Raw genomic sequence first — 21,880 nt, 5'->3', positions numbered from 1 at the left:
CCGTTCAACACGGTTCAACGGTTCCATAAATCTTCATATCACACACACACACACTTACATTTGGACTTTAAGCTGATGCGGGGAAAGGTGGGAATTGAAAACGGAGAAAAACCAAACTCGATGCGGATTGAGGGACGTTGCTGGTGCAACGATGGCACATAAATGTGTGGATTAGGAAATGGAAATTGATGTTTTAACTGAAACAGCGGATGGTTTGGGTTATCAGTTGCGTCTCGGGGTTGCAGCTCTGGGCGGTGGCTGGGTGGTTGACGGGCACCATGTTTTACGCGAACCTTAAATAAAGCGTATCGGTAGAGCTGCATCCTTTGGCTGGGTTGGATCCAACGAGCTGCGGGATAAACGTGTACCATAAATAGCAGCGCGGAAGTATCTATTCGTACTGCTAGCGTCTATTAAAGATATTAAAAAAGTGTGTGTATGTTTGTGTGTGTGTGTGTGTGTGGGGGGGGGGGGGCTAAAGTTGGTGTGATGTTATCGTTAGGGTTTCGAGTGTGGTGAGTGTAATATATCTTTCATGGAAAATTAATTTGAGCTTTCTATTTGGAGCACTATGTCGTATCGAAACCCTTATGAAAATGTTCAATAGGGCGACGGGTTTTTTATAATGCTGATGCATATTTTGGTAGCAGTTTGAAAATCTTTACGGGTTAATATATTAAAAACATGAAATGCGGAGGTAATATTTTGCTGGAAGTGATATGGATAGGAAAATATGTGATATTAAGACAGATATGCGCAACGTTAGGGATTTTGATTTTGGAGTGCTTTGTTGGATTTAAAAATATTTACAAGCAGGAGAAGAGTTTTCATTACTTGAAAAAGAACTATTCACGTGAACTATAAAACAGTCTCCAAACAATTCGTTGGTCAAACGCAAAAATATTGCATGTACAAGCTTTAACTGTTCCACTGTATGGTTTGCGTGCTATACGTGTAGTCTACATTTAGGGGCTTTTCGTTAGCCAAAATGATTTTTGGAGAATTTGCCTGAATTTAAAATTGTCAAAAAACATATTTGAAAAAAAAAAATGCGATAGAATTCAACAATATTTCGGAACTTTTCTTCTTGAACTTCTCCCTATCATTGTTACTGTCCCCAAGTTTGATATACTTAGAATCGAAACCTTCATTCTTCATCAAACGGACTGTGGCAAAGAGACGTTCCAAACCGTCTTTTTTAAGCTGCTTTACGTGAATTGAAGTAAACCAATACTTTTTCAACATGGAAAAACAATACACAAAACCATGTGGGAATAGTTTTTATTTTTAACGAAAAGAAACATACAACAGTACAATCGGGCAAGAAAAATCAGTGAAAGAGAAAGAAAACGGAGCAAAAAAAAACCACAAACGAACCAACTCAAACCATCTTGAACGGAATGATTTGCGGAAGCAATTTGGTGTCGGGCAATAGTTTGCAATGGTTTCGCAATAAAATTCCCCCAGAACGATCTGTCCAGCGAGTTGTCGAACGTCGAACCGGAAGCAACAGTGCATTATCGTTCCGGCCCGGACTGGCTCGTACCACCCGACGGTCGGGGACACGGTATCGAACCAAAGTCAGATTGTCACAGGAAGGAAAAAAAACCATAGAGAGCGAATGCGAGAGAAGCACACCGAGGACTGCAATGAGGATTACTGCGGGCGTCATCTTGGCCGTCATCTTGTCGACCCATCTCGGATGCACTTAGCTGGAGTTGAATGATGAAATGGGGGAACATTTGTGCACTCACATAAGCGAGTGCATAAAGCGAGCGAGCGCAGGGAACGAGCCATCGCTCTTTACTGATCGTTACGCGAGTGCACACCGAAGGACGGGGCCCGGGAATATAAATCGTACGGAATAGAATGAGAAATGTGACCATTATTATGATTTCATTTTCTACGCTTTGGTCGCTCGACTTAGCTCGGGACACGGGTATTGCATCGATGGAAGTATGCATCCAACCGGCCTGGCTGGCTGGCTGGTTAAAGAGGGTGCCCTCAATGCAAACGAAACCGGACGACCACCGGTACGGAAATGAAAGCGTAATATTTTATCGTAATAATTCACCCCGAAAACTCGTCGAAGCTAACGAGGGGCGACAAATTGGAGGTTGGAAAATTCAATCAAACGAAGCATCGCGCCACGATGGAGATAGCCGATAGGGCGCCAGGTGGTCATCGTTTGGGGGGTAAGGATGGAAATGGAAACCCGGAAATGTTTCATTACATTTTGTCCATTTTGATGATAAGCGGACGACAAATAGTGAAAAGCTTTTTTGGGGAAGATTTTTTTTGTGTAACTGATGAAGAGTAGTGACTGTAGTCTGATTTCAGTACCGCTTATCGGGAGCGATCCAGTCACATTTTATCATGTTTTACTTTTGGAAAATTTCCTTTAACACGCACCTCTTTTAGGTTCTTTTGTAGGCAGAAAATGGAACCGACATTGAAAAAACAAAAATCTGAAGTGCCAAGTTTAAATAGGGTTTAATGTTTAATATGCTGAAACGAACATAATTTAGAGCAAGTGTCCTTAGTATTCTGTTAAATGTTAACGAATAAATGTATTTACTACAAACTTCACGATAATATACGTTTTAAAATAAAGGGTTTGTTTCACATAGAATAGAGGTTTTTTATTTGTTGAGTCTGTTTTTATTTCAATTCATTTAATTTCTCAACAATGTGGTCATGTTAACCGGCGCTGGGCTTACGAAAATCTTTTTTTTTACACGAAGAAAACTGTTGAACAATGATCATATTTGTATGATTGAATATTTTGTAGGAAAATCTATTCCGTATAAGATAACCCGTAAAGATAATTACGAAACTCTCACACAAGTAAAAGCGCTCTTACAAAACATTCACTATGCAGATATGAATAGAACATTAAATTATACGACCGCGTTGTTAAACACCAAGAGCACATGGTTTGTGTAAATTAATGTATAATTTGTTTAAATTAAGTTGATAGGATTGAAAAACATATGATGTCATTAAGTCTTCTTCAGTCACTATTCATTCATCATTCATTTAGATCATTCTGGCGTTTAAGTAGTCAGGAAGTTTTACAATGTGAGGCATTATAGGCTTACTTACTTATCAGGCGTATCATCTCAATATAATACAAAAACATATCCACTCCACCTCAATTTAGGACAATCATTTTTTTCTCTGTCCATAAGGACGCCCTTATGATTGAAATCTCATCCAGACCGCCTCACCGTACGTAGGACTGACTACTTTACTGTGGGTAAAATTAAATCAAAGAAAGCTGGAAATGGCAGGCCGAGACCTCCCGAGGCTGTAGTGCCATCGAAGAAGAAGAATAAGAACGTCCTACAAGGGCTTTACAAGGTGGCTAAGAGGGTTTCGTCAGTTAAATAAGAGTCCATATCTCAGAGGCGCATGTACTGGGACTACAACTGTTCTGTACAGTCTTACCATCATTCAAAGTTCATGGAGGTGTGACATAAATCAAAATAGTGTGTTGAAATAGCTGTGGTATCTTTGGGTAATCTATTGAAATGTGTACAGTTAAAGTACAATAAAGCTAAACTATTCAAGGTCTTTTAATAGTAAGAATAAAACATATGATGAAAATCATAGGCTTACCAAATAACTTTAAAAATAAATACAAATATTGTGTCTGCGGTTTGTCTCACTGTCTCAAAACCGTAAATAAAATGGAAAATTGCGCAAAGTGGTTGTGTGAACAAACATTTACGAACAAACACGAGAAACCCATGCAGAACAACAAATAGTAATGGAAGCGATTGGTAAGAAGAAGGCAATTGGTTTTCCCATTTTATCGCAACCACCCGCTTAAAGCAGATAAACATCGGTTTATTAATTTTAAATTACTATCGGACAGCCAGCAGAATGGAGAAACAACAAACGACCCATACGATTTATTTATTTGGCCAATTAAAAGAGACATGAGAAGGTGAGATGAGTTGGATCAATGGATGCAAATAGTGGACACCTTTCACGAGAAAAGTTCGTTTTATATATTGTTTTGTCATCGCATAGAGAAAAGTGCATCAACCACGAACTTTACTTTCATTTAGCTTCAAAATCAACTGTTTTATTAAATACTCTTCTCGCAATCATCATCGTGCTCCTCCTGCATACGGTCACAACTCTAGCATCAGTTTAGCCTATATTTGCTACGCTTTCGCTTACCACGAACAAACATTACACACAGAACGGCTTACAAAACAGAGTTAATATAATGGTTTTCTTTCCCCCTGATTGCACTACTCTCACTCACATCAAAAAACATAAAAACACATAAATAAAAACACCTCTTTAAAACGAATACACTAGAGTGGGAAGAAAACATAAACGAACCAACAACAGAAATGCTATACACATAAAAACGCAACGTTTATAATTTTCGCACATTATCGAGAGCCACGAAACTCGTGTCGGCGTCCACTAATCGGGCGCTAGTGGGACACCGAATCGTAGTGGGAACCGTTCGTTTTGACTATGTTTCCGTTTGCTGAAATTGCTATCGATTCTATACGTGCCTATTAGTATTCATGCTGCACTTTTAAACGCAACTCTGTACGGTTTCACTCATTCCGCGCGCAGGCATTCCGCCCTTAGTCCGACGGTAATCTGCTTATCGAATGCGAATTTTCCGTACCATTCGTGGCATGCGACAGCTTTGTTCCCTCTCTCTCTCTCTTCGTGTTTGACGCAAAAAACGACCGGGTACGGGAAAGATAATTTATTGTTGGTTGGCAATAATCACGCACTAAGCGGGTTTGTATCACTCTTTGTGCAGGCAGTTCAAACTAATCGCCAAATTAGTGTGCTCGATGTTGAAATATGGCCACGACTCGCTTCATTTGCACCTCTGCGTGTGTGTGTGCAAAATGCATAAAATTCTAATCCATCCCCTTGCCGTTTATGCGGCCCAATGATAATTTTATGATAAAAAGCGCAAAATCCCGATTCATCCAAGCGAGGCGAACTGGGTAAGACAAACAATTTATTATTCGAATTCGCAGCAAAACATTTGCAATTTAAGCACCCCGTTGCATCGGTTCGTGCGTTGGAGGCGGATTAATTCCACTCGTGTTTCAGTTTCAGTAGTGTTGCCGACATGGCTGGCAGTTTGCTGTCAGTCTCTCAACACGTGCCGATGCCCGGAATGAATGCCGTTTAATGCGATGATGATTTTCGTGGCTGGCAAATGAAATTCAAATAAAGTCGATTAGCAAGAAATGTGGTTCGTCGACTTCTACTTCGATTAAGTCGATAAAAAACAACATCGAATCAATCAGAGAATGCACACTATTTGTGCAATATGGATGAGGGATGGTTTTTTGTTTTGCGATTGTTTACTGATTGCAAAAAGCAAAACAATGTTCGCGGTCAGAACACTTACACTTCCAATTTAAAACTAATTCGCAACGCATGCAAACCATCTACGAGAACAGTCCCTCCAGTAGGTGCAGCGAGATGCACAGGAAGAACTTGAGTATTTTAAACTTTAGTCAAACGGAGGTCGTTATCTGCTCGACCACCTGAATCGGCCGATTCGGACGGCAGAAGTTGACTCCGTTCGCGGTGGTCCAGTGGCAGTGATTCCAGTGACAGTCGCCCCCGGTTCCGGGCGGCATTCCCGCCCCAACGCGGCCCGTTCCGCCCAACCCTTCCGGGACGCTTCGGCTGCGTGACGGATGATATTGTAACCCGTTCGCCGGATACGGTGGCAATGGGTGATGGTGTTGATGGTGCTGCTGCTGCTGTTGTTGCGGTTGCGATTGTTGGTGGGGTTGGTGATACGATTGGTGGTGGTGATGGTGCGGTGTTGATGGTTGCTGTCCACGGGCAGTCGCGTGTACCGTGTGCCGCGGTGTCTGACCACGGCTCGAGGCGCGAAAACTGTGCTGACGGTTGAGTGTGTCCCGATGGACGGTAATCGGTGCGGTCTGGGATGGATTGTGCAGTTCACACCTGTGGAACCCGGGGATGACACGATGGAACGAGAAAGAGAGAGAGAGAGAGAGAGAGAGAGAGAGAGAGAGAGGGAGAAAGATGCGTGCAAAAAGAATGATTAAAAAGTTTTTCCTCGAAAAGCGAACGGTTCAACGGAAAAATTGATTGCCCATCGTTTTTTTCATCTTCTTCGTAGCTCGATTCGTGAACCTGGTCATGGTCAGAGGGATGAATGGGGCAAAGAAACTGAAGGTGAACTTTTATGGTCCAATTTATTAATGCCTTCTAGGCCGATACTTGACGTTGATCTATGATGGCACGGGCTCGCGGCCGACGAATGTGTCACACAGAAAGAATGGACAGAGAAAAGGTGGAAAGCGTTAATAACCGATTGAGCTCATGTCAAAGTGTCAGCAAAGTTTGATTTAAGGCTTTTCATACTGTTTATTATCTGGAGCGTGTTATAATCAATATGTAATCAAAAATAAAATTTAAGTGAAATATTGATACACTCCACGCAGTACGCTACAGTTGCTGCGTGCGCCTAGAGGTATGCAATAAAAATGTTCTGTTTGAAACACTCCCATTAAAAATAATTGCATACTTTCAGGCGTAAGAGTGATACATTTTATTCAAGTAGCATTCAGTTTTCCCTATTTCCATTAGTACTTTAGATTGCCATTTCTCCGATTAATAGCATTTTAAACACTGAAAATTAAAATATAATCCCTGCTTTTTGATATGGTAATGTAAACCTTCCCGCTTCGAGAGCACTCCAATGTCCGCGTGCTTCACTTGTTAGACAAGTGTTCCTGTCCACCGGGTCAGTAAATCTAACTTAATCACGACAGCAATTCTCGGAAAACATGCCAAAGTACACCTTCAGCCGGCAAGCAACTGCAACCGAAAGCTCAATCTCACCCAAATCTCCCACCTTCTAAAGCTGAGGATAATTTGAGTAAATTTATATCCCTGTTCCTGTTCCTGGTCTCGCGTCTTTCCTTCGCTACTCTCATTCCCCAAAACGCGTGACATAATGGCTAACAAAAGCTGCATTTAACTAAGCGCTAGGGGCAAGGGCACTTCTTCGCTAAATGATTATTGACGGTACGTTGCCGCACGCTAGCAAATGGCAGAACTTTCAGCAGGGTTCCGGCCTCCAGTAGCTACCGACGGTACAGTTTTTGTGAGCGGTGGCAAACGCTCAGCCACAACAAACCCTCATTTACCGCTTGCTCTTCCCGGTACAATCCGCATTAATAAAAGAAATAGTATTAGCGACAAGCAACTTATCGTGCCGGTCATTGAAACTCTCGAAGGAAAGTCCGACGTTTCGACGCACGGACCGCTGCCAGTTGTGCCCAGTTTGCCGGGCTGACACCTTCGGGACACCGGTGGGAAAATGTTTTTGATCCTTCGAAATGGTCCGGTTCAACGTGGGTCTCCCTGGCACAACCGTGGCAGACTAGTTGTGAGAAGGATATTTTCGCATAATTTCATCTTCATTAGCCTTCTGGCCGTGGGACCTTAAGGAAGGGGGACCGAAAATCTGTCCCGCGCCAAAAGGAGACTATCTTGCGGAGGTACTGCAGCGTGCCTTAAAGCTAACGGTTGAATGAAAATTGAAAGCTTTCTGCGGTAGGGTAAAGCTAAATCTGCCCGTTGTTCGCTGAAACGAAGCTAATCCTTGCGTTTAAGGCACGCCGCAGGGCTTATCGGGGAGGGTGATTGTGGCGGGTTTGGATGACGGAACGCGGGGGTACGTGTGGTAGCTATTTTCGTGACACAACGTGGTGCCAACTCAAACGCATCACCGAGAGAACGTACCACCGAAGAATGTCAGCGTTGAAGGATTAGAAATGGAATAAGCTTGCTGGGGGAGCGTAGAACCGTTTCACCGTGGCTTACCCACACGGGGAAGATTGCAAATTTGTCATCAAAGATCAGCTCGTACCGGAAACAGTGCTTCCTAATTGGGTCCAATTAAAAGCACATTCACACAAACCAGCACACACGTACGTACCTGGAGTAGCACCTGCTCGGTGGTGGGTAATCGGCCGCATAGCCCGACGCCTGCTGGCAAGTGTGATGTATCGGATCATCACTGAACATCGGTGTCTGGAACGCGAACGATAGGCTCTTGTGCAGTCGACCGTGCGGTTGACCCGCACCCTGGCCACAGAACGGGCTGTGGTAGCTGAACCCGGTCGTTGAAGCAGCCTGCCCGACGCCCGGATTATCAAGAGATTGACTGTTGCCGAGCAGACGTCCACCTGGGCCGGCTGATGTCGCGGTTGCTGTCGCATTAGGGCCAATTCCACCCGAGGAGAGATTAAGTCCACCGTTCATGAATTGACTTGTGGACAGGCAGCGCTGCAGGCCCGTCCCACCGGGGTAGGTGCCGGAACCGTGACAACCGTTCGAGAGGTTGGTCGCGTGCGTGTTCGTACCGTACCATTGTGGGTTGTTGTAGCGCTGCGAGGAAAAGCTACGGTCCAGGATGTGCTGACAGTCGCTCGATGAGGTTGGTGCGGTGCAGCGCGATGTGATGGAACTGTGGGCGATGAAGCAAACAAGCATATTTATTCACGCACAAAGACGATGGTAAAGTAATCTGTCTTGATGTTTGTTAAATGCATTGGGCTTTGCGTTCAAACATGGGGAGAGAGACTCAGGGAAACTTAAACGCTTTAAATAACTAATTAAACGATAAATAACTAATGCCATTGGAAACTCAGCAAGAGCTCATGGAGTTAAATGGAAAGACTAAGAAGTTAAACAATACTGAAAAATGGGAACTTGAAACTTGAATAAAGGAAATAATACCGCAGACAGGCGATGTTTAGAAATTATATCAAGTTCTTGAATATTTGTATCGACGTTCGGAATAGCTGTATTCAATAGCTGGACATATATTGAAAGACAAAATTCGTCTCAACCAACAGATTCTAGATATTCTAGATTATTCAGTTATTCGAAATCGAACATTCGGAGGTAAACAGAACAGCTTTTAATTATCTTATGCGACACTTACCCATTGGTTGAATACTTCATGTTACGCCCGTCCGGGTATCCCACGAAGAATAGAATAATTGCCGAGATGGCGGCACTGGCAGCACATATGTAGTAGCCTGCCCGGCCGTACCGGTGCGAAGAGTCGTTCAGGAAGGCGCACAGTGGCACCCCGAACAGCACCGGCAGCGATTCGGCACCCTTGATGAAACCCCACGCCTTGGAGAAGTACTTGCCGCGGATTCGCTCGATCGCTAGCATCTTCAAGGTGTAACGGTAGCCGCCGAGACCGAGCCCGTACGCCCATGCGGAGAAGCAGAGGCCCCGGTAGTCGGCCACGGCCGATAATACTAACAACGATACTGACACTAACGTAACACAGCCCTGTGCGATAAAGAGAGATCAATAGAGGATGATTTCGGAATGAATCTCACAGGTCCACAGACTGGTGTTGTGACATACCTGACAAACATATTGACGCGATATCTGAACCTTCCGGAAGGAGATTTCCAGCGTCTTGTTGATCGATGATCCACTAAACACTATACCTAACGCTATCGACAGTCCGAGAAAGGTTTGCAGCAGCACCAAGTCCTGCATGTCGTACCCTTCGCTAAACCCGTGCAGGGACTATGTCGGGAGAGAGCGAGAGTGAAAGGGGATGAAAAATGTGAAGGATCAGAAATAGAATCATGACTCGATGAGTAAAAGCGGGAAGCATTAAAAATGCATGATTGCGAAGTAGTAGTGCCAGGGATATAAATATAAAACTCAATGACGTGCTGCCATTAAATCCCGTACAGCCATCTGCAATGGCTATTCGATTAGCCCTGGCTAGAGTGTAGATGAATGTTTCCAATAAATAAGGACACTGGTCGGACCATTGTACAACGCTGCCACACGTTCCGACGGCAATTTTTCCACCATTAGTGGTGCTCGTGGTTCGTTGTTACGCTTCATGCTGGTATTACATGGCTTATCTACAGCATGGGAGTGCGCTCTATCTTCGAACTCGATTTCCACCACGCATTCCAGAGGAGCTCTAGTTTAAAGAGGATTTAATGTTTACTGAAGCTTTTATTTTCATATCCAACTTTTTGTTTGGTCATACCGATGGTTCGAATATAGGTATTTCGCTAATCTAAAACCACAGGGTGGAGGGAAAAATCCAACACTCAACATGGACACATCCCAAAACATCCACAAATGTTAGGTGTGTCGCCCGCACTAGGACATGGGCAGCCGTGAACCGACAGCTACTGTGATCCCTGCGGTCGAACAAGGCCAACCGCAAATGCTCTTATTGTTTCGAAATTGAATCGGGGCTTTGGAAATTGGAAAACGCACTCACCGTCAACCACTGCGCTGCGCTGCCTATTCATACTGCAGCTCTGGGTAAGTGAGTTTGTGTGTGTGTGTAATACTGCAGTTCGGGATGCGCTTGGTTATCACTCTCGAACAATGCATTCAATTTTGGCGACCATCGCCATGCAACGGTGCGCGACAGCTCGAACTTAATTCAATTGTGCATGGTGGAGAGTGTAGCTTGCGAGCCAGCTAATTTTATTTCAAAAACGGATGGAGCTTTAGTTAACTAATCGAAAAGTGAAAGTGTATTGAACTATGATAACTTTTGCGAATGAGATAATGCCGTTACCGACCGGGTTTGGGTAGGAGTTTCGGAATCGAAAGCTAATTGATTTTGTGACGTTTAAATTCCGTTCGTGGGTAATAGATTTTAAGGGTGGAATGGTTGATTTAATGATTTATGATTGTGCTAAAGTGAGATTAGTTTTAGTATTATTTTGAATTTTAAAAGCTACTAAAACAGAAACCAAATGATCAATTACGCCTAAATGTAGGCAATGCGTCCAGCACAGCTTTGCTTTAACTCTGCGTGAATAAAAGTAAGCATTTTAAAAACATGTTGCATGCAGACTTTTCTTCACTTAAAAAAGAGAATTGCTCCACGTGTTTAGTAGCCTTTCCCCGATGCTTTCACAAATAAACATTGACCCGAACAAATCTCCTGGAACTGTTCGAGATCACCGTCGTCGTCGGCGAATGACGAGGGAAAAAGCAAACTCGTCTCGAAAGCTCGATTTATGTAGGCGAAATCAATTTTACCTTATTTCATCTGGAAAACCCATCGGTCCCAGCGGGAAGGTTTGTTGAACGTTTCGTTTCATTTCCAGCTTTCCGTACGCTTACACTGCTTCCGGAAAAATCTAGCAGCAGCCTAACGTAACCGATTTCGGTTCATAGTTGCCCCACCATAAGCGGGAGGAAATTGAAGCGCATTAGTTTGCCCTAACATGGGTATCAATTTTGTGTTTTGTTGTGTTGTTTTGAGGAAACGAATACTTTCTTTACCCCCTTTTCCGTACTGTCGAGTAAAAGCCCCGATCGATGATAGTAAGGCATGTGAGGATGTATGTGTTTGTGTGTGTGTTAAGCCGACAACTGAACTTACCAGGAAAAATATCGGCGAATAGATGCCTAGTGCGGCCACCGAGGCCGATATGGACAGCATCCGCACCGAGGAGGATTTTAGGGGCGTAAAATCGAGGAACGGTGGCTTCGGGGTGCGAACGTGAGTTTTCTTTTCCTTCACCTGGAAAGCGAGATAGAATAAAAACCGGCGTGCACGAAATGCAACTTTGAGTGAGCTGTGTTTGCTTGGCGGGAAGAATGGAACGATGATGCAGAACGGAACGTATGAGATGAAACGATTGGAAGCTTTTTCGTTGAAGGTTTATTGAATTTTTGTGCTGTGGAGAGGATACGACGGGAGTAAATTGTGGAAAACTTAATTAAAAGCAATTTTAACTGCTCATCAGCACCATGTTTACTGAAATTGTAATTCATTTGATAAGAGTGTGGGTTGATCGAGCTTAAAATAAAACCAGGCGTATTCAGCTTCGTTGTAGAGTTTTCTCATTTTACCATGAACAATCTAATGTTTTTGTTAAAGTAAAGAAGCAACGATAAAGCAGCATTCGAAATATTGAAAAATAAATCTGCTCATTACGCCTAAATGTAGGCAATCGGAGAGCACACCAAAGAAGTTATTTAAAATTATTAAAATAAACCATTAGTAAGTAGTTCGTTGCTCATTATTGAACCCTACCGCACGTTGTAAGCTGAAACACTTCAACCTTTCCGAAAATAGGATAATAAAATACGATATTTATGGCAATTTCCTTCAAGAAGCCATGCACTGGCATCATATTGCTAGTAACAGTTGAGTGGCCCCATTTAGCTACGACGCTTAGCGACGAGCGTACGAAATTTGATAGCTTTCTTCAAGGATCTTCAAGCTTTGGCCCGAAATGATGTAAAGCCTGTATCCAATCCCTGTACAACGGCCAACCCACACTCGCCCGTTTAAGTGGGGTTCCGTTGCGCTGACTTTACCCCGGGCACACGATTGGAGTTTACTTTGCGGTCACATGGATGGTGGTGCTGGTGTTTCGGCTTAAACAACTAACGGAAGCGCTGTGTTGAGCGCTATCGGAGGTGGGTGAAGTTGAAAAGCTTTTTACGGACGGCTTACTGCCCTTCGGCAGCTAGCTGCCATGTGCCGGAAGTGCGAATAAAGCAACAATCTGCATCGTGGTGGTACGGTTTCGCAATGTGGTAGTGGTGGTAGCGGTAGGTTGGATGACTGACAAGACTAGCTACCTTTTTCCTTTGGTTTTTCAAGTGTAGTATCGCACGCCGCTGGGGATGATAGAGTGATGCCGGCCGGTACAGCAATCCCATGAAGAAGCTGAACGATACGAGCCCTGTGACCGCTTGCAGCCCCAGGCGCCAGCCCATTTTCCTGCAGAAAAAAGAACAGAACGAAACGAAAGTGAAGTGACAGCGTTTGCCGGGGTCGGAAAATGCAATAAAAAGTATCTTGAATGGAGAATTCCGGTTGAAGCGGTATTGAATAGAAGGGGGGACAAGGCATGGGTTTCTTTTCTGAACCAATCGCCCGAAGGTGCCAGACCACTTGATTGATGCAAATTATTCCATAGAAGTGTTTGTGTGTGTGTATGTGTGTGCACACAACTAAAGTTAGCTTGCATACATTGTTTCGAAACCCTTGATTCCGGGTCACTTAGAATTGGAAAAATCATCCTTTTCCCTCGAAATGGTAACTAATTTTTCACCCACTGTGCGAAACATCGTATCAACCCTTCTTCTGGGGGCAATTCCTTGAATAGGATTAAAGCAGAGCTATGCGTGATAGATTGAGAAAATGGAAAAATAAATCTCACAAAAGGGCAATCCGAAGCAATCAGTTTTCAGGGGGGTAAAACCAGAACTACTACACGTCAAGTTGTTTATGTTTTGCATCAAGATTAAATCAATCCTAGAAAGATACTTTTTGTTTGCTTCATTCGATATGCCAAATGCGTCAGATCCATTCAACCGATTCTTATTCACTGTGGCACGAGCTGAACAGTAGGTTCAGCTTAACTGACTACCTACAATTAATCGTACATTTTTGTTATTCTTCGCCAGGAAAAAGCAACCCAATTTTTCGTTCCCGGGCCGGCTCGGAAGCACAAACTACTTCATCACACAAGCCAGCAACAACTAACGAACGGTCGGAACGGACGCAACGGAAATGATAATGAATTTCCTTCACATCGGAAAAACGGTTCTAGCCGGCGTGTCGTTTTCGTTGCCTTTTTGTATCAATCACTGAGCCACAGACGTGTGTATCATTGTGCTGATTAAAGCTACTTCCGCCCAGTTGCCAGTAAGTCGTGGTGGAAAGTATTTTCAAGGACAATTCCTTTGGATGGTGCCTGATGGTGGACTGTGTATGGGACACTGTCAAGTGAATGGCAACCGTTGGCCAGAATGAATGAAGCTTACGATGAAGTTTCTTGCTAGGTATGTGGGTTGTAGTTTTTTTTGTCCACTAGATACAGTAACGGTACCGGACATGCAATAAGCCTTCGAAGCGGGAGATAAAAACGACAACGCTGTGAAACCTTGAAATGCAGAAAGGACACACGCTGGGGATTTGTTACTTTTATCTTGATTTTATTAAGTTGTAGCAAAAGTTAGGGACGAAGCCGTAGCCGGATTTAGTTTTGTTTGTTATAAAGTAAAGTGAGTTAAAACGAACTTCAATAGTGATATTTTATTCCAAAAAACACAATCGCTCTTTTAAGCACGGGTTATGGAATTGTTCTGATGTCGTACTTACCCGACGCCCTCCTTAAGGATGACGGAAAACAGCGCCACACCGACACCCTCACCGGACATGGTGATCATTTCGACAAATTGTCTCCGCCGTTTGAAATAATGGCCCAGCATAACGGCGGCCGACTCTCGTACCATGGCCGACCCGATGCCTACGATGACGCCTGTGTCCCGGGTTGGCAGAACGACGCACAACGATGCGGTGCGGTTGGTTTTGGTCGATGTCGATAGTGATGATGTCGGTTGACGAAAGATGACGTTCCCGGTTGAGAAGTGACGCATGTGACGGAGGAGGAAGAAACCATTCGCAGTAGTTATTAGTGAGCTGAGGAAATAGAAAGGACACAAGGCTCTCTAGCACGCTTCTGATGCTGGCTGTGAAGTGGAGGTGTTGGAGAAGGAATGGGCCCGGTATGCAGTAGTTTGCTGCTACCGAGCGCCACCAACGCTATGGCACCAGTTTGCTTGCTGCAATGATGGCGGTAGGAATTAGGTAACAATGTCCCAAGAACGAGCTCGGAAAAGGCTCACAGTTACGGAGAGTGTGCGGTAGAAAAGAGGAGCAAAAATGAAAAAAAAAAACGCACGGCATTGAATTCCACGGTCAACGAGATGGAACCGCATCGCACCGGCACCGGAAAGTATCTGGGTTAATCGTACGCCTGCCCATTCTTTCGGGTTGGATGCCTTTTCTGTCGCCCAAAACTCGGTCACTGGAATGAAACGAACCATACCATTGCGGGCATGGGCACGAACGAAACGGTAAGTCGATCCTTTGGCCGTGGATGGGGCACAGCAAGTGGAAACATAATCCATAACAGCGCCCACCCGGTTTGGGGACCGGGCATAATGCCTCACAACTCTACATGACCTTAAACGGAGCCTTGCTGATGAAGATAGTGTCTTCTGGTGGTAGTTCAAAAACAGTGTGCTTCGCGCTGGATGCGTTCGGTGTACATGTCCGGAACGCAATAAAACAAATCGAAGGGAGCAGTAGCGCTAGAGCCTGCGAACTTGGGATGGGTCCTGTAACAGCTCGAACAGGGAAAAATATAAACTACCACCTAGAAAGGACATACCGTCGTACCTTACAGTCCATAAAGCTTACGCAATTGAGGTTCTGGTATGAACAGGTACCGGAAGGAAGTGTAGTACTTTACACTGCCGAAAACGGGTCGGTGAGATGGGTGCACTCGAAGTGACCATAATTTCTGTGAAACCAAATAAAAACCATTCACCCTTTTTAGTGGTGCTAGTGCTCTTTATCCGGTTGGGAGGTAGCAGCTCAGGATAGGATAAAGGACAGCGATACTGTTGTAGCACAATCCACAATGGGTAGCCAGAGCCGGTGGAGGGACTGTATGTGTGTATGTCCGAAGAATTATAGTTTTCGAAAATGGGTTGCCACGTAAATGGACTAAAATTCCCCATAAAGCAATTCTCCGTGGCACAATGGACTGTTACAGTTGCATCCGGTCTGGTTAGAGACTGGGGGCAGCATGACCAATCTGCAATTGGATGCAGTTTCAAATGCTTTATGTGGTTGAAATAGGTAGATAGGACAGAGAGAGAGAGAGAGATGTGAGCGTATCACATATGTTGCAATACTTGTTGAGCGATGACAGAGGTGTCGAATGAGGAGGGATTCTCTGCTTGTTAAGATAAAGGTGTGCAATGGATAGTATGATACAGCGAATATGAAGCAGTAATGAATGTCACGAGCTTGATTAAGAGCTTTATATTTGATATCATGTCGAAGAAGAAAAGGCTGTATGAGATACACTTGTCATTCGACGCTAATAAATCGTCCGAAGATCATACGTGCCAGATGTAAAGGAATATTTACTATGTTTTTGAGAGAATGCTTGCAAAGATTGCTGGACCACTTGGTCTATGGTGTAAAGATCTCTCAATGCTGAATGAACACGCCTGAATGTATGCAATATGCGCTTCGAATTATGAGTCACAGAGCAAGGACACGATATTTACCAAACATTTCCGGGATAAAAATGTCTCCTAAAACGCTGTGCATCGTCCGAAAGTGATACTAAACTTTTTATTGCATACTTTCAGGCGTTTTACTCAGAGCAACTCTAAGAGTAAGCTCGCCGATAGGAGTATCGCTCCGGTGCTGAAATTGATACTAAAATTGTTTAACATGCCGCAAGCCTTGTAAGTCCCGGAAAGTATGCAATTACGCACACTGTTTGCTCTTTAAGCTGCTATTTAATTACACCAAACAACGTTTATTCCGCTTTTCGTTCGAATATTAATCATTCCGCTCGAGCGCAGGATTCGGTTGTAGCACAAGCTGCTATTCGTCGCTGTTAATTTGTTCGCACGGTAAACTACTTCAGAGCAAACCCGAGTTGCGCACGGGTAAAAATCATTACCAAGTGGTATGTTGCATGAATAATTGAAACACATCCGCATGCATATTTATCGTGTTATTCAAACGAGGACACTTCTTGGGCGTTGTGGCGCTGCACAAACCACAAATGGGATAACCAACGCCACCATCGACTATTAGTGGGCACGGTGCCAAATGGATGCTTTGAGGGACGCGACAGAGACAGAGTGAGGTTGTTTTTGAACTGGCAACCTGCAAAAACCAGGGATCGGTTTCGAGCATCGAAAACAATAACATAAGCTTCTGATATGAAACACTGGCTTTATAGAGTGTCTCGTGAGCAAGTGTCCGGGAGGTGGCCTCTTCTCACGAAGCTAATATCGTTTGTTAAAGTCTGTTGTTATCTCACTATCTCACTATCTATTGCACATCGACGTCTTGCTTGTGTCTGTGTGTCCTTTTTGCTCTGTATCCTCCCCGGTATCATACCATGAAAAACATTCTTTATCGGTGCTTTGTCTTACGGCAGTATTGGACACAAGCATAACAGCTCATAAACATGCAAATAAAACATCCCTATTCGCTGGCCGCACCTTCGCCGGTGCGGACGATGCTGACTCATATCCTCAAGGATACAACCTACCCGGGGGGGAGGCTGCTATTCGCTGCTTACACTTACCATAGCTGAACGCTACCTGATGCAGCTGGGTGGCGAACGATGTGAACAGGATGCCCAGCGCAAGGACCAGCCCACCGAGCACTGCCGTCAACCGGGTGGACTTTCGACGGCACAGCGCCACAACGATCGTTGCCGAAAACAGCGACATGGCCCAGCTGGCCGGACCGAGCCAACCTGAAACGAGACGAGAGATAAAGCACCCAACGTGTTCGGGGAGAAATAGAAGCGTTTCTGCGTAAATAAGAATTGGTAATAGAATTATGCATCATGCTGGTATTCGTTTTGTCGGGTTTTTTTTCTTCTGCAGTTTAGCCCAGGGATCATGCGCCTTTGCGTGGTGAAGAATTCGAAAATTGAAATTATCAAATGGAAAGACCATTTGCTTGCAAAACACATTCGAACAATGTGGTGCGTGGGCCTAAGAGAGGGGTGTTTATTTGCCATTCTGTGTCGCCAGAAAGCATTGCTAATGCGTAGGAGATTCCTGCTCACGTAGTCGATTCTTGTGCCGACGATCATCCCGGGAAGTCGCCCTCCCGGTGGTGTGGCCAAGTGGTGCTTTTCAATATGAATTTATATTTATTTATTTATTCGTCGCATTCCGTTTCGGTGACGGCCACCACCGCCCCATTCCGGAACATGGAGAAAATGGATTCATCTAATTCATGGGCTGAATTATGGATACACTTAGTAGCAGCAGCAGCATCAGCAACAGCACGGAAGGAATGGGAAGGATCCGTCCGGGACGGAAAGGACCGCACGTTTTGCAGCACGGTGGCTTTTTGTGCCATTATTTATTTGCATAAATTTTCAACTAACTAGCCCTTGGATGGGTGCTCCCAGCCGTGGTTGATTCGTGACGCGTGCGGCGTGTGAAAGTGGTTAACAGTTTATCTTTTGGGGACAATTTATGGCACACCGCTCGGCTGTTGGGTTGTTCCCAGTACGACGATTTGTGATTTCTTTTCACCCCTCACGTACGCGCCCAGTTTTGATAGGGGGGGGGGGGGGAGGGGCATCACCGAGACGAAGACGAATGCGGTTAAGGGGCTTTTGATGGGGCCGATGTTTGCGTTCGCTAAACGATGGTCCGCAGCAGCAGTGGGAATGAGTATTTGATTTTTGGCAACAAAAACGAAACGATTTGCTTGGGTAATCATTTGCGATAAGGACATTAGTGGATCGACTGGTTTGAATTGTAGGTCGCTTTAATTGATGGGTTTGGGCTTAAAGTGTGCGGTGAGTGTTTGATTTCGAGTGGAATAATATTGTAGAGAGTTTAGTTTAGGTTATCGTGAGTAAACTTTGGTATCAAATTTCTATTGAAAGCGTTTATTTGATTTTGATTTTGTTGGAACCTTGAAAGGGGGCTTAAAGACTATCAGGAACCTTTCGTACTATCTCAGGGATTCAGCCTGTGTAATTGATAAGACATCTGTTGACATTATTTCGTTGGAATATACATATTTATCTTTAAATGATTTGGAACTTTGGAATCTTTAACATATCTTTGGTGAGAAGACGTATGAATTCTCAGATCGGAAGGGATCTCACTATGGGAAACATGAAAGTGCTCATTAGCGTGATTAGCGTGATCCCTACATGCTTGCTGCAGCAACTTATTCACAATGAAAGAGGTACGTCTGTAACTGATCAAAGACCTCAGCAAGATGTGGGTAGGAAAAACCATATTAATAATTGGTGATCATGAAACTTAGATGCACCAAACCCCTCATCAAGTTGCCAGATCGATACGCCGTCACAAGTTGCCCTTGGTAAAAATCTATACCACTAATTTCCAATTTTGGTAGTCATAAAAAGGCCTCAGGAGAGTTTGATCAGTAAAATTAAGTAAATTAAGTGCTAAATGGGTGGTCTCATGAGTCTCTATTAAGATCTCCACTTTGAATATCAAAAAAGTACCTACTTCTTAAGATATTATAACTTCGACCCGAACCTATGCACCGGCGTTGGATCACCATCGTCATCATATCTAGTTTAGTTATGCATGGAATGTTTAGATATTTCTTAACACTATAAGAATTGTTTTGCAAAACTTTGGGAAAAGCTAAGGAAAAGCTAAGAAAGGTCTTGTGGAGGCATGAGGTTAAGACCTCTTAGAGTCGTAAGCTAAAGAAGATCCGTTTCCGTGGTTGCCTTCGACGATTCAACCACATCGTTCATGTTTTTGACTTAAACTCTTCCTTTTTATCCTCTTGTTCCTTTGCTTTACACGATATCCAATGTCCTTTCCCAAACTCTTTCCTGTCTTGAGACCTGAGTATTTTTCTTATTTTTTAAGTTAGAATTTAAGCTTTTAGTTTTTTAACCTTTAAGGAGAACATTTTACATTTAATAAAGATAAAGATAAGGATAATTATAATCAAATATGCTTAAATTTATGTTGACGAAACATTTCTTGAACAAAACAGATATTTCGTTTAACGTTCAATTACTGACAACATATGAGATGTCTTTGCAATTCAAAATGTAGAACTTCAGGGAACTTGTAGAACTTGTTTTCTCTTCTTACCCTGGTAGCCTAGAGAAAGTTTTCAGAGTTTCGTCTCGTTCATGGCTTTGGTCAAGGATTTGGTCAACTACAGGCTACTACTGGTTTCCTTCACATGGATTACTCGTAGCAGAACAGTCTCCACACTGTCTTCGCGTATTGCGTACGGGAAGACAGCCTGGATGGCATTCGATTAGGCCAAGAAAGAAGAAGATGAAGCTTTGTCTATCTTTTTGATGTCCTATTTATTATCCTATTTATCTTATCTATTCATGCCTATTTATAGAGTTTCTCAGATCATGAAACAAGTGTCTTCATAATTAAAATGCTGTACAGTGCGAGGTATAACAATAATACGCCTTAGAAGGTTTAGATTCTGTGTTATGTCACTTTCTGTTGTAACCATGGAGACACACACGCCTTTTTTCGATTGAGCGAAACGAAAAAACCGCTTTCTTGAACATATTTTATTTATTTGGGGCAACTCAAGTGCAAAACATTCATAACCAATCACTGTCATGGCAGTCATCATTCGTACTGCATCAGCAAAAACGACTCGTCCCCAAACCAGCAAAATCTTTGTGGTGCATGACGTGAAAGTAGCTCCATTTGTACAAGATGCGCTTTCATCATGAAAGGAATGCCCTGCTTGAAACCTTCAGCATGTTGTGAAAGACACATTCATAACCAAACTGCGGGCGATGGTAGTGAGTAGCACAACAATCCATTTTTTGAAACAAAGTAGAGCGACAGCATTTACATCAGACGCATTTCCAGTGCATGCACATTAGAGAGCGTGCAACAGCAAAGTGCATAGAAAAAGCCACACAAGAAAGCACATTATTCTCGCGCTCGGTCACACGACCACCGTCTAACGACGGTGACTTGTGGCGTCAAATGTGCCTCTAGCATGTGCTGTGCTGCCTCTCTCTTCGGCCAACTCTTGGTGGCTCGGTTGGATGTTGCATTTGCCATCAATGCGCTCAGCGTGCTGTGACCGCGATTCGTACCGTTCAAACCGTTCAACGGAAAAGGATATTCATTTCAAGAAAACCGACCCGCTAAGCGCAAAGGTATGGTTTACTCGGATGCCGCACTTCCAGCACAACAGTTCACAGCGGGATAACTGAGAAGCCGTAGCAAGGAGCCTTTCTTGGAACCGCACAAAGTGTTTGTAACACTGGCGTCCTAAACATGCATCGCACGGGTGAACATGGCCCCACGACCTCGTACATTGGTTGCATTGTGTACGTGTGAGTGTGACTCCTGTTGTTGTTGTGGTTTAACATTGCCCTCGGTATTTATGGGATCACAAGCCATGGCACCCGGGGCATCGTTTGCTGTCACCACGTGGGTTCCGTGCGATGCTGGGTGAAAATTGACAAGAAAAATCCTGTTTTTGACCTTCCTTTTCTGTAAACCGCTCCGTTTACCCGTGCGTGCTGGTTCGGGAAAGCATTAAAAACGATCGAAACCATGCATTTTGTACACTCGTTAGCTTCGTTGCATCGTTGCACCGGATTCGGTCAAACTCTTTCGTCTTCTTGGAAGGAGTTTGTACGTGTGTGTGTGTATGTGTCGACTGATTTATGACGGAAGTTAAGACGAAATGAAAGGAGGACATCTTGCGCTTTCTCGGGAAAAACAAACGCTTGCTCGTACTTTATCTCGCCCGGGGAGAGTCATCCGTACGGTAGCTAATGTTGTAGAGCATTTTGTCAAACTGTCGAAATTTATCGTTCAAGAAGAGTATCGCACGGGAAAGGGATTATGCTTTTCAGTGATGTTAGTGATTTTTCAAAGTTTATGGGACATTTTAGAGTAATGTTTGCAATCATCAGTGTTTAAATTGTCAAAAGCAAAAAGCGTTTGCACGCAATATTTGAAGTTTATTTACTCAACTTGATATCTAGAGCGATCGGGTGGCCAAAGCGATAGCGACGCCGGTTTTCACACGGCAGAACCGAAGATCAAATTCCTTCCAGACTGACTCTTCATTCGTAGGACTCACTGATCCTGATACGAGTAAAACCAAGTCAAGGAAGTCAAAAATGGCTAAAGAATATCCATAGCTTTTCTTGAGCAAAAATGTAGAAATTGGTTAAAATAATAAGGTTATCTTTTTCTCTTAAAGTATAAAGTCAATCATCAGCACGTG

General features: G+C 43.8%; 1 protein-coding gene across 8 annotated transcripts in view; it reads right to left on the bottom strand.

Moving 5' to 3' along the window:
* Positions 1-4,061: 4,061 nt before the first annotated feature.
* LOC118509213 overlaps positions 4,062-21,880 on the bottom strand; it is a 69,735-nt gene continuing 51,916 nt past the window's right edge. For all 8 annotated transcript variants that reach the window (XM_036049489.1, XM_036049487.1, XM_036049491.1 and 5 more), the window contains 8 exons: positions 17,211-17,384; positions 14,186-14,345; positions 12,658-12,799; positions 11,447-11,587; positions 9,436-9,603; positions 8,996-9,357; positions 7,985-8,515; positions 4,062-5,979 (listed from right to left, as the gene is read on the bottom strand). In XM_036049489.1, the coding sequence (XP_035905382.1) occupies positions 5,517-5,979; positions 7,985-8,515; positions 8,996-9,357; positions 9,436-9,603; positions 11,447-11,587; positions 12,658-12,799; positions 14,186-14,345; positions 17,211-17,384 (2,141 nt within the window). In that variant the 3' untranslated portion in view covers positions 4,062-5,516. The remainder of the gene's footprint in view (positions 5,980-7,984; positions 8,516-8,995; positions 9,358-9,435; positions 9,604-11,446; positions 11,588-12,657; positions 12,800-14,185; positions 14,346-17,210; positions 17,385-21,880) is intronic.

This window comes from Anopheles stephensi, chromosome 3 (genome assembly GCF_013141755.1).
Source record: "Anopheles stephensi strain Indian chromosome 3, UCI_ANSTEP_V1.0, whole genome shotgun sequence".
Lineage (NCBI taxonomy): Eukaryota > Metazoa > Arthropoda > Insecta > Diptera > Culicidae > Anopheles > Anopheles stephensi.
This window is presented reverse-complemented; position numbering and strand designations above follow the sequence as displayed.